At 42.6% G+C, this 12529-nt stretch overlaps 1 protein-coding gene across 2 annotated transcripts in view; it reads left to right on the top strand.

Annotated features, from left to right (window-relative positions):
- PDGFRA (platelet derived growth factor receptor alpha) overlaps positions 1–8421 on the top strand; it is a 48263-nt gene extending 39842 nt beyond the window's left edge. For both annotated transcript variants that reach the window (XM_073342019.1, XM_073342018.1), the window contains exons 20-23: positions 288–387; positions 511–616; positions 2359–2594; positions 4840–8421. In XM_073342019.1, the coding sequence (XP_073198120.1) occupies positions 288–387; positions 511–616; positions 2359–2594; positions 4840–4987 (590 nt within the window). In that variant the 3' untranslated portion in view covers positions 4988–8421. The remainder of the gene's footprint in view (positions 1–287; positions 388–510; positions 617–2358; positions 2595–4839) is intronic.
- The last annotated feature ends 4108 nt before the right edge of the window (positions 8422–12529 follow it).

The following is a 12529-nucleotide window of genomic DNA, read 5'->3' as shown; positions in this document are numbered from 1 at the left end:
CACCTCAACTCCCACCTCCCCAAATCTAGCTCACACTCAGCACTTTCCAAAATTTCAGATAGCAACTAATGCAGAAAATATTAATCAGACACATGAATTGAGCATCATCATAACCCCCCACTCCAATCTCCATGTCCAGCTCATCAAATACCCAGCGGAAGAAATTTGTGGTTTAATGAAGGTCTGCTGGCTGTTTGGTTTTTCGTATATTTAGTCGTGGCTTATTATAACATTGGAAGTATTCAAATAATGTAAAAGAGCCACTTTTGTTGCCTTTTACCATTAAGGTGGCACACCATACCCTGGCATGATGGTTGATTCTTCTTTCTACAACAAGATAAAAAGTGGCTACCGAATGGCAAAACCTGACCATGCTACCAGTGAAGTGTACGTATGCTCTTTTTTGTTTCTCCGATACCAAAACCTACCTCCAGTTGATTTTGTTTTTGTTTCTCTGGCTGTTGATTTTCAACTTCCAGCTGATGAAACTGGTTTCCGTCTTATTTGCAGGTATGAGATTATGGTGAAATGTTGGAACAGCGAACCGGAGAAAAGACCTTCTTTTTACCATTTGAGTGAAATTGTGGAGAATCTGTTGCCTGGCGAGTACAAGAAGGTTTGTTCTCTGGAATTTCCATTGCATTTTGTATCTGTTCCCAGAGGAGTTGTAATTTAGCTGCTCAGGTCATCTGTGCAGTAAGCATGTCATTAAGCCATGTGAATGAAATGCTTCAGATATGCTGTTGCAGTGTATAAGAGACTATAAGGCTATAAAACTAAGGTTGCTGGTGGTAACCAATTTACACTATTACATAAGGGACAGCACTCTCCATTTCCTGTAGGCCCATTATCATCTTAATCCTTCTGTTAACCACAGAGCTGGCCCTACACATTTGCATAGGATTTTTTCAGAAAATGTAAAAATCCTAAAAAAGGCACCAATTCCCCTGTGTGTATAATCTCCCCCAGCCTCCATCAACCCATTCTCCCCAGCTTGAACCTTGATGCCTAGGCACTAATGACTCCAGTTCACACACACACACACACTCCTATCACTCACTCCTGCTTCCCATGCACCGAGCATTTATTAGTGGGTTCCCCCACATGTACATACTTCTGCTTTCCCCCAGCCTTCACTCACTCTTGCCCCTCCATTCTAGGGTGACCAGATAGCCAGTGTGAAAAGTCAGGACGGGGTAGTGGTGGGGGTAATAGGAGCCTATATAAGACAAAGCCCTGAATATTGGGACTGTCCCTATAATATCAGGACATCTAGTTACCCTACTCCATTCGCTTCTGCTGTTCACCCTCACTCCTGTGCCTCCATAAACCTGCTCCTCACTTCTTCACCCCACAACTACCCATTCATTTTTCACTGATGGGCCTCTTACCCCACAATATTCATCCCTTATTGCTGGTCCTCTACCACCCCATACATCATCCATGCTTCTCTGTATACTTCCCAGCCCCTCATTCCTGAGCCCCTGCAAACTCACAGATGTCTGAATCCCTCTTCTTCCTCTTCACAGACCTATTCATTATTTCTGCCCCTCCTCAACACACACACACCCCTCACTTGCCCACCATCTTTGGCTCCATTTGCATACAGCCACACTTCCTGGGCCTCACCCAATGGAGTGAGAGAGGAGAGGAATTCATCATCTCGCCAGCAGGAATATCTTCTCATTTCTTCTTTGGAGAAGGTGCCAGATCTGGTCAGTAGACTCAACGGAAGGGTAGCTGCCAGGAGCCAGAGGAATTTACTCCTGCTCCCTACTCAGGGAAGGGGAGAGAACCAATGGGGATCTTTATTGTCACTCCTCATTAGCTTAGAGGAACGAGAGCAGGTGGAAGAGCTCTGCACACAGAAAATAGAAGGGAGAGAGATCATGCAGTGCAGTACTCCCTGATCCCCGCTGATCCCCAGCACTAATACTGAGTAACAGTCACATGGTAACCAGTCTCATGGCATACATGCACCTCTGAATAATTAAACTAACTCCCTGTTTGGATCCAGAGTTGCCTCTGAAAGATGCTGTCACTTTCCTGCAGAGATGTTAGTGCACCAAGGTGTGCACGTAGAGGTGTACAAACACTATTTTAAAATGAAACCCACCCAGCCATCTTTTAAATATTAGTAGCCTATGTGTATTATCAGGCCAGAGGCACTGGTCCAAAGAAGCCTTGTAAAACACCTCAAATAAGCCTGCACAGCTCAGCTCAGGGCAATAGAGTTGCCCCTGCTCACACCAAAGCGTTTTGGTTTAGTTACGCAGCACAGCTAGTTGCAGCAGGTTGCTGAGGAGCGGACACCTTCTCGTACAGCCTCAAAGACCATTTTAAAATGAATCTTTTCAGAGCTATGAAAGGATTCATCTGGACTTCCTGAAAAGCGACCACCCAGCGGTCACACGCATGAGAGTGGACTGTGACAACACCTACATCGGTGTCACTTACAAGAATGAAGACAAGCTAAAGGACAGGGAGAGTGGATTTGATGAGCAGAGGTTGAGTGCTGACAGTGGCTACATCATCCCCCTGCCCGACATTGATCCCGTCTCCGAGGATGAACTCGGCAAAAGGAACAGGCACAGGTAGTTGCTGCTTACAGTACATTATGGGCCAGATTCTGTCATCCTCACTCACCCTTCTACTAGACTGGTCCAGATTCTGATATTCTTACTCTTCTTGAGTAGCACCTTACTAGAAAGATAGCCCACTGACTTCAGTGCGGCTACTTGTAGAGTTAGGTACTATTCATTATGAGTCAGGGTATAGAGCAGGGGTGGGCAAACTTTTTGGCCTGAGGGCCACATCAAGGTTCCAAAACTGTATGGAGGGCCGGGTAGGGAAGACTGTGCCTCCCCAAACCCTAGCCCTATGTGCCCCCCCACTTCCCACCCACTGACTGCCCCCCTCAGAACCCCCAAACCATCCAACACCCCCTACTCCTTGTCTCGTGACCACCCCCTCCTGGGAACCCTTGCCCCTAACTGCCCCCCCGGGATCCCACCCCCTATCCAACCCCCCCGCTCCCTGACTGCCCCGATCCCTATCCACACCCCCGCCCCCTGACAGGCCCCCCAGGACTCCACCCCCTATCCAACCCCCCCCGCTCCCTGACTGCCCCGACCCCTATCCACACCCAGGGCCGGCTCTACAGTTTTTGCCACCCCAAGCAGTGAAAAATGCCACCGTGGATGGCAAAGGGGAGAAGCTGCCGCCGATTTGCCGCCCCGGCTGGCGGGACAGAGGGACTGCCGCCATGGAAACACTGCCGCTCCTTTCTAGCTGCCTCCCCAAGCACCTGCTTGGAACGCTGGTGCCTGGAGCCGGCCCTGTCCACACCCCCACCCCCTGACAGGTCCCCTGGAACTCCACCCCCATCCAACCCCCCCTGCGAACATGGGCGGAGGACTCAGGAGGAGCAGGGGCAGCCGCACAGCTGGAGAGAAGCGGCAGTTTCCCCTTCAAAGCGCCGCTTCTCTCCGAAGGCGGCTGCGCAGCCGCCCTCCTGAGCCGTCCACCTGCGTTCGCCGCGCTCCCGCCACCCGCACCGCCCACCGGCTCCCCTGAGGCTGCAGGTGAACCTCCCTTCCTGCTCTCCCCTGCCCCTGCAGGGCAGCCCCCTCCTGCACTGGTGGGGTGACATGCTGAAGCTGCGGGGGAGGGGCCAGGGGCAAGGCTCCCGGGCCAGGAGCTCAAGGGCCGGGCAGGGTGGTCCTGCAGGCCGAATGTGGCCTGCGGGCCGTAGTTTGCCCACCTCTGGTATAGAGTGCAGCTCTCTGTGACTAGCCCCAGTGATTTCAATGGGGCAGCCCATGAAGCCAGGTACTCGTTATGGCCTGGGACCTGCCTACGCAAGAGACCTCCTCTCTTGTACTGTACTGCCATAGAGAAGGGATCTGGCAGGATGTTACCCAGGAGGCCCCTCGCCTTTGGGGTTAACTTTCCAGCTTGGTCCAACATAACAAAATTGACTGGCCTTTGGGGCACATAGTAAGCCCCATTTGTTCATCTGGGAATGAGTGAGTTGGAACAGGATTTGAGGTACGTGAGGGATTGATTGATTTTATTTCAGAACGGCTGGTTCTTGTAATGGGGTTAGGCTATTTCAGAGGGGTTTTCTGTGATTTTTAATTGGTGACAGAGCTTTTGGATGGGATTCTTATCAGTGGATTCTTATCAATATAAATAGATACATAAATAAAATACCTAATGTGAATGAGGGTAGCTGAATGTAGCACAATGTGGCTAGCAGTATTTTCAGCTACATTCATTTTATACTCTGTTAATTATAAAGTTAAGATCCTGGGAGCCAAGTTTTTGTACCTTTAGACTATTATCAAGAGAAACTGGAATGAGGTCATTTTTGACCATGGGGCAAGAGTTTCCAGGCCTGATCTAAGCCCTTATGGTCTCTGTTGTACCATCTTTTTCTTAAGCATCTCATTCCCTCTCTTTCCCAAGTTTTTCCAATTATCCATTTGCCACAGCAGTGTCTGATATTGGTTGGTGGGGACTTCTTTCAAGTCTAATGTTTCACTCATGAATACTGTATGGATGAGTTGGCAGGAGGCATTTTCAGGAAAGTGTGGTCAACTTGCTCCCTTGAATTCGAAAATGATTCATTATCCTCTGGTGACTTCCTCATACCAGATATCAATCACCCTAAGAAAAAGGTAGTTAGAGATCACCTAAGATAACCCAAGGTGCCAGAAGGTTGGTGCATAGATCCACTTCCATGTAAATGAGTCAACTGTTAGAAATTCAAATATCATGTTTATTTCACTATTATTATTTCACTATTATAGCTCTTAGTTTCTTTGCCTCTTACAGTTCCCAGACATCTGAAGAAAGTGCCATTGAGACTGGTTCTAGCAGCTCTACCTTTATCAAGCGAGAGGATGAGACCATTGAGGACATTGACATGATGGATGACATTGGAATAGATTCCTCAGACCTGGTTGAAGACAGCTTCCTGTAATTCACATGGAATTAATGGATATCTTTGAGCTATGTCACAAGAGAAAGCTCGCCATGTGCTCTAAGGACTTTTTACTCTGTAGAGAAAACCACTTTATTGCAATACAAAGGATGTAAGGAAAGTAGAAATTTGTTCCCAGCGCACAGAGATCATCCTGAATATGAAAGAGTGGGACATGCTGAAGTCAGCTTTTCAGTGTTGCTTTTTGTAGTACTTCAGTAGCATCTCAGTGGTATTTGCAGTTTGAATAGGTAGAAGGACAAAGGCCATAAACAGACCAGTTCTGTGTTTCAAGGGCATTCCTGACTCCGATGGATAGAATTTCCACTGCAGCAAAACATCACCATTGTAATTATGTAAATAACTGTCTGCTCAAGGATCTTTTGAGGTGTGCATTGAATATATTCTGTGGACTTAGAAGAGATCACTCAAGATTTCTGTGTACTTTGCCCCTCAATCTCAGCTGCTGCTGAGCTATCATGTGAATGAAGTACATGCAAAAACCACTTTTGAAACTTAAAGGTACTGGAACTACATAACATTTTACTTTTCACAGTTAATGCAAATAAAAGGGAATAATAATAATAATTAATTAATTTAAAAGCCTTCTATAACAGGTGTTAGAAGCCTAGTGAATCTTTAACTATAGAAGATAGCTGTTTTCATAATACTACTGTCAGTAACACTAACTGTATAGTTTATAACTCATTGTCCTTCAGCAAAAGCACAGTTTTTAAAACTTTAAGTAGGTAAAGAGATTTAGGATTCAAAATGTTTATATGAAACAATTATTGTATTTGACTGTATACGATATAATAATTGCTCTGGTGAGCTAAAACTAGTTTCACTGTAGAAAAGAACTTTGTGTCTTCTAAGACGTGAAGAGTTAGATTTCCAGCATCAGATGAGTGGCTTTCCTAATCAGATGTTCTAAAAGCAATTAATCACCCTTTGATTTACTGAGGTTTTTTAAATTTAAAGCTATTTTTAAACCTTTCATTAATTTACACCATGTTTTCCAAGTTACTGTAAAAGGAAAGTATGACTAATCAATAGCGACATCATTGTTAGTATTTAAATAATATTTTGCACATCTATTCAAAAGAGAGCTTATTTTGGGGTCATATGTGAAAAACTGATTTGATATTTGAACTGTTCTGGAAGCAGACAAGGAAGTCTTGTTTCTTAGCCTGAGACTCCAGATTAAATGTGCAGTCATCATTTTGCAATACATTTTGTTACCTTAGTTTTCAGGTTTCAATAGAAGCAGAGGAAGCTGGCTCTGTTATCTTTACCAACCCTAACTATAAGACAGGTAATTGCTTTCAAGTGTGTTGCTTATTTTGGTCTGACTCCTTCACTTAGAAAAGAGGGAGTACAAAATTTAATCCACTCTTGGTTCTGCAACGTTTGTTGACATCATACATATGTAGAATGTGCTATGATTGCTGCTGTCACTATACGATGTGTTATTGATTTATGATGCTTTGGAAGTCTTACAGATGAAAATAAGATACCTGCCAGTTATGAGCCAAATCCTGTTTGGTGCTCAGCTTTTAAACTCAGTAGGAGTTGAGTGCACTGAGCACCTAACAGGAAGTTCTCAGTACCTGAAATGTCACAGTCAACACAAATGAGATCCAGACTCAAGCTTGTGAGGGAATTTTTTTTCCTATTACATGTGGAAATTGGACCATCAGTGAGTGACTAAACAAAACAAAGTGACTGGATTCTGAATAACAAACTAAAACTAAACTTGAAGGACCAGTTAGGCCCTCAGAAACGCTGTGCACTTCCTCTTGACTTCACTTATTACGGAGAGTTGTGGGTGAGCAGAGGAGAGCAAAATGTGGTCCCAAATGTAGTACTGCCATTATTACAGACAAATCAGCATGGGTTTGAATTTCAGAATGTCACATGGCTAAGGCCACATGCAGTTATGGATGCAAATGAGGCATTTGCAAACAAAAGCTGGACAAATTCAAATTGGAAGTAAGGCACAGATTTTTACCAAGGAGGGTAATTAACCACTGGAAAAAACTACCAAGGGAAGTGATGGATTCTCAAGAGCTTGATGGCTTCAGATCAAGACTGGATGCCTTTGTGGACAATAGGCTTGAGGTAAACTCAAACTATGCTTTAGTCAAACACAAGTGAGTGGGCTCAACACAGGGGTAACTGGATGAAATTTAAGAGCCTGGGACATACCAGAAGTCAAACTAGATGACCTAATTTTCCCATCTGGCCTTAAACTCTATGAATCTATGAAACACAAGTGGCCTGTTAGATAGCTGAAGGGTCATTTGCACTTTTTATTTTGTGACAAGGCTGAGCCCTGGCACCTCTGGGCTTGCTATGTCAGTTATGAAAGTTAAAAAAAAAAATGCTTGAGCCCTGGTACCTAATTGCCAGAGCCCCAGCACCTCTTTCATTACAAATTAAGGACTGGCCAATTGAGACCACAAATTTGTGGGTACAGTTACATAACTTCATGTTCAAATTAGGCAAGCATTTCTGCATATGACCCACATTTCATCGGATTTGAAAATCAGGCCTTGTAGATTCAGTGATACCAAAAGATAGGTCACGTAACATTCTTATATTGTCTCCCTTCCTCTTGTTGGTTTCATTCTGAATCTCACAACACATCTTGGGACTGGACATATGCTTTAGATTGGCACCAAAATATTTACTGGCTATCCCGTCCCATTGCAATCGTAAGCCCCGCAGTCTTGCGAGGAGTTACATGCAGATGGAAGCCTGTTGTGCAGAACCCCATTGAAGAAAGTGGGGCTCAGTGCAGGTGAAGGGGTCTGTCCAACCACAGCTCATCGCAGGATTGGGGCCAGAGATATTCGCCTAGAAAAAATTATTTGGATTGTAGTATAATGGGGAGTTGTTTTGTTTTATGTTTTCAGCATTGCAGATTTTTTTTCTTTTATGGCTTAATTTTGAGAAGCCACCAGAAGAGAAAGTCCCAATTCCTTCTGTATAATGACAATCAAAACTTTCCTATGAAACATAACTTCTTATTTTGAATGGCCAATCAAATCCTTAAAATTTGGGCTGCAACTTGTACAAAATGGTCCTATTATATGATGAAGGACGTAAGATATGGTGATGTTATACATCAATATGTATATATGTATTTTTATATAGACTTCTAGGATACTGCCAAAACATTTATGACAAGCTGTATCACTGCCTTTCTTTATATTTTTTTTTTAACTGTGATATAATCCACAGGCACGTTAACTGTTGCACTTTTGAATGTCCAAAAATTATATTTTAGAATAATAAAAAAAAAAGTATGTGTTTCCAAAGTGGTAGTGGTGTGAAGTGTTTGAAGAAGGGCTAACTGATATGAGTGACTGAAGGTACAACACATATTACATGTGCCCCTGTTCATATTTTTGTCTTAAATCCTGTAAATTAAGATCTCTATATTTCAATAAATGATATATAATTTAAGGCTATGTAGGGGTCTATACTCATTTAAAGATGATCACTTGATAATGAATCAGACTTGCTCCGTTTGTCAATGACATTTCCTTAATTGAGTTTTCTGCATGCCATGAAACACCAGGGATAAAAAGTATTTTGAGCCCCACAGGTGAGCGTAGGGCAAGGGGCTTGAGTGTCACATGACATTTGAAGTACGCTGTGCTCCCCCTTTAAAATGTAGCAAGAGCGCTATTCCAGCACCTGCTGCCAACTGCAGAATACAGACAAAAACGTGGAGGCCCAGCTGTTCTTCCAAGACAGCAAAACGTCTCCACTGGGTGGGGGAGAGGGGGCCTGTGGAGTACTGGCCAGTATGGCAGCCGCTCATCCAGTTTAGCTCCCAAGCGAATGCTTGATTGGGATCCTGGCCTGCTCATCTGTGAGTGTGCTGCTGAAAAAGGTAAGATGCTTCCTGTGCTCTCCTCTTCCTCTCCACAAGGGTAGCTGCACAACACAGGAAAAGATTTTACCTCAAGTTTAAAAACCAACAAAAATAAAATACTGAAAACTGTAGGGCGGAGGTTTCCCACTAGCATTCTTGATGAATATGGGGATTGAGATGATACTACGTTTAGAAGTCTGTAGTGGCACTTCTCTGATGATGGCTAACTTTTTGAGCTTGTCCCGAGTTCAGTTTCATTTAGAACCAAACAAATGCCTCGCATGGGTCTATAGTCCCACACGACGTAACTTAGGACAACTGACATAATTGTGTCTGTTTCTTTAGAGGAATCCCCAGACTCCAGCATTACAGCTGTCAGATTTGCTCCTTCTCTCAGTGAAGTCTGTTGCAGTTTGCCATAGATTTCAATGGCAGCTAGCTAGGGCCCAGGTGTGGAAAAATATCAGTTACAGGAATTCAGACTTGCAACCTCCTGTTTGTTGCTTCTGCCCATATTAGATGAACTCTGAGTACCATATCAACTATCTATTGAATCAGATTCTCATAGAGCAAGAGAACACTTTATTTCGCTACAAACAGCGCATAGACAGCCCCGAAAATGTTTCAGGCACTCCCTAGGTCCTAAATTCATGGTACAAGCCGCAGCAATGGGCCTCGCTTACTTTGCTCTTGTCATAAGGGAGCTTGTCTTAAACAGAATGCTGCTTAGGCCCAACTGTAAGGAAGACGGGTTCACGATGTATTCATCCTGCAATTTATGCCTTTGCTGCTAACCCCTCCCAGTTCTATTTTCACCTTCTGGAAAGTCAGCAAATACACATTCAAAATAAGAATTTTCTTCCCTCCTGATATTCGGTAAATGTTGGCTAGAACTGAACAGTAAGTCGGTTGGCAGAAAGTGATCTGCACCGTAGCTTGAATCCTTACTTATGTGAGGCGTCTCCTGACTCACTTGAGTTAAGCTTTGCAAGGTCAGGCCCTCTGTTTGTAGCAGGGAATTATGCTTTAAAGAGTATAAACTGATGCTTAATCAGAGTAAAATCATCTCAACTGCCAAAAAGAAATAAGTGTAAGAGACTATTTGCTCTGGATTTAATAAGTGCGGTACACACATCTGTTGCCACTAGCCCATAAATTTAAAGCTTAAAATCAGAACACACTTTGCAGCATTAATCAACTTCATACACTCATAAACATTATGATTTGATGATTGATATATATGTACCATAGACTTTTCCTTCAGTAATTATTAGGGTTGTCAAGTGATTAAAAGCATTAATCATGATTAATCGTGCGATTAATTGTGCTGTTAAACAATAAGAGAATACCATTTATTGAAATATTTTTGGATGTTTTCTACATTTTCAAATATATTGATTTTAATTACAACACAGAATACAAAATGTACAGTGCTCAATTTATTTTTGATTACAAATATTTGCACTGTAAAAAAACAAAGGAAATAGTATTTTTCAATTCCCCCATTACAAGTACCATAGTGCAATCTCTTTATCATGAAAGTTGAACTTACAAATGTAGAATTATGTACAAAAAACCCTACATTCAAAAATAAAACAATGTAAAACTTTAGAGCCAACAGTCCACTCAGTCCTACTTCTTGTTCAGCCAACCAAATTTATTTACATTTGCAGGAGATAATGCTGCCCACTTCTTGTTTACAGTGTCACCTGAAAGTGAGAACAGGTGTTCTCATGATACTGTCATAGCCAGCGTCGCAAGATATTTACGTGCCAGATTCATATGTCCCTTCATGCTTCAACCACCATTTCAGAGTACATGCGTCCATGCTGATGATGGGTTCTGCTTGATAATGATTCAAAATAGTGCGGTCCGACCTATGTTCATTTTCATCATCTGAGTCAGATACCACCAGGAGAAGATTGATTTTCTTTTTTGGTGGTCCGGGTTCTGCAGTTTATGCATTGGAGTATTGGTCTTTTAAGACATCTGAAAGCATGCTCCATGCCTCATCCCTCTCAGATTTTAGAAGGCACTTCAGATTCTTAAACCTTGGGTCGCATGCTGTATCTATCCTTAGAAATCTCACATTGGTACCTTCTTTGCATTTTGTCAAATCTGCATTGAAAGTGTTTTTAAAATGAATAACATGTGCTGGGTCATCATCCGAGACTGCTGTAACATGAAATATACTGCAGAATGCAGGTAAAACAGAGCAGGAGGCATACAATTCTCCCCTCAATGAGCGTCATCAGCACGGAAGCATGTCCTCTGGAATGGTGGCCGAAGAATGAAGGGGCATACGAATGTTTAGCATATCTGGCACGTAAATACCTTACAGTGCTGGTTACAAAAGTGCCATGCAAATGCCTGTTCTCACTTTCAGGTGACATTGTAAATAAGAGGCAGGCAGCATTATCTCCCGTAAATGTAAACAAACTTGTTTCTCTTAGTGATTGGCTGAACAAGAAGTAGGACTGAGTGGACTTGTAGGCGCTGAAGTTTTACACTATTTTGTTTCTGAGTACAGTTATGTAACAAAAAATAAACATTTGTAAGTTGCCCCGTCACAATAAAGAGATTGCACTTCAGTACTTGTATGAGGTGAATTGAAAAATAGTATTTCTTTTGTTTATCATTTTTGCAGTGCAAATATTTGTAATAAAAAATAATAAAAGTGAGCACTGTACACTTTGCATTCTGTGTTGTAATTGAAATAAATATATTTGAAAATGTAGAAAAACATGCACAAATATTTAATAAATTTCAATTGGGATTCTATTGTTTAATAGTGTGACTCAAACTGATTAATCGTGATTTAAAAAATTAATCACGAGTTTACTGTGATTAATCGACAGCCCTAGTAATTATTAAATTATATCACTTCTGAAAAGTGTATTCATACCAGGTGTGTAATGTGTGGTACTCTCTTCAGTTTGGTGTTTAAATACATAATGATAAATGTATCAAAGATATGTGATTATATTCCATGTTGTGGGATACAAGCTTGTTCCCTGCTCTGGTTAGCATGTGGTCATTGATATTTATTTACTAACGCTTTAACCTGTTATGAGAAGTGCTACTTTACTATACCATTGACTTAATAATTCCCCTCTGCAGCATGTGGGGGTGGGCTACAGCTAACTATAACTATAACCCATATCCACCAAAATTAGGAGCCCCAAATATACCATCTCCCAGTGATTCCCTTTCAACAGACATTCCTTCCTTCTTTAGCTCAGCACCACTTTCTCCTTTTTGAGACTCTTGCTCCTAGCACACACAGATTCCTTGATTTTTCTTTCACCACAGTCTCTTTGACTTTCTTTTCACCTAGACAAACTTGAACTATCCTGCTCTGGCCACCCAGAGACTGCCCTCACTAGGGCTAGCCAGAACTCGCCTCATTGCTCTCCTCTCTGTCCAGTAAGCACCCAAAGAGATACCTTTAAACGTAGCTTTTCCAGCTGTCAGTCTTTTCTCATCCTCGCCACTGGGTGTGGCGAGATCACCTTCATGTTCAGTCTGCTGTAGGCCAGTTCAAGCTCCTTCATTCCTTCTCAACCCAGCTGAAAATGTGCTCAGAACACGTGCATAACAAAGATGCTGACATGCAAGGACTGCCCAGCTGCAGCAACCTCATGTTCTGGTCACAA

This window comes from Lepidochelys kempii, chromosome 4 (genome assembly GCF_965140265.1).
Source record: "Lepidochelys kempii isolate rLepKem1 chromosome 4, rLepKem1.hap2, whole genome shotgun sequence".
In the NCBI taxonomy this organism is placed as follows: Eukaryota; Metazoa; Chordata; order Testudines; family Cheloniidae; genus Lepidochelys; species Lepidochelys kempii.
Note: the sequence above shows the minus strand (reverse complement) of the source record. Positions and strands in the feature narration are given on the sequence as shown.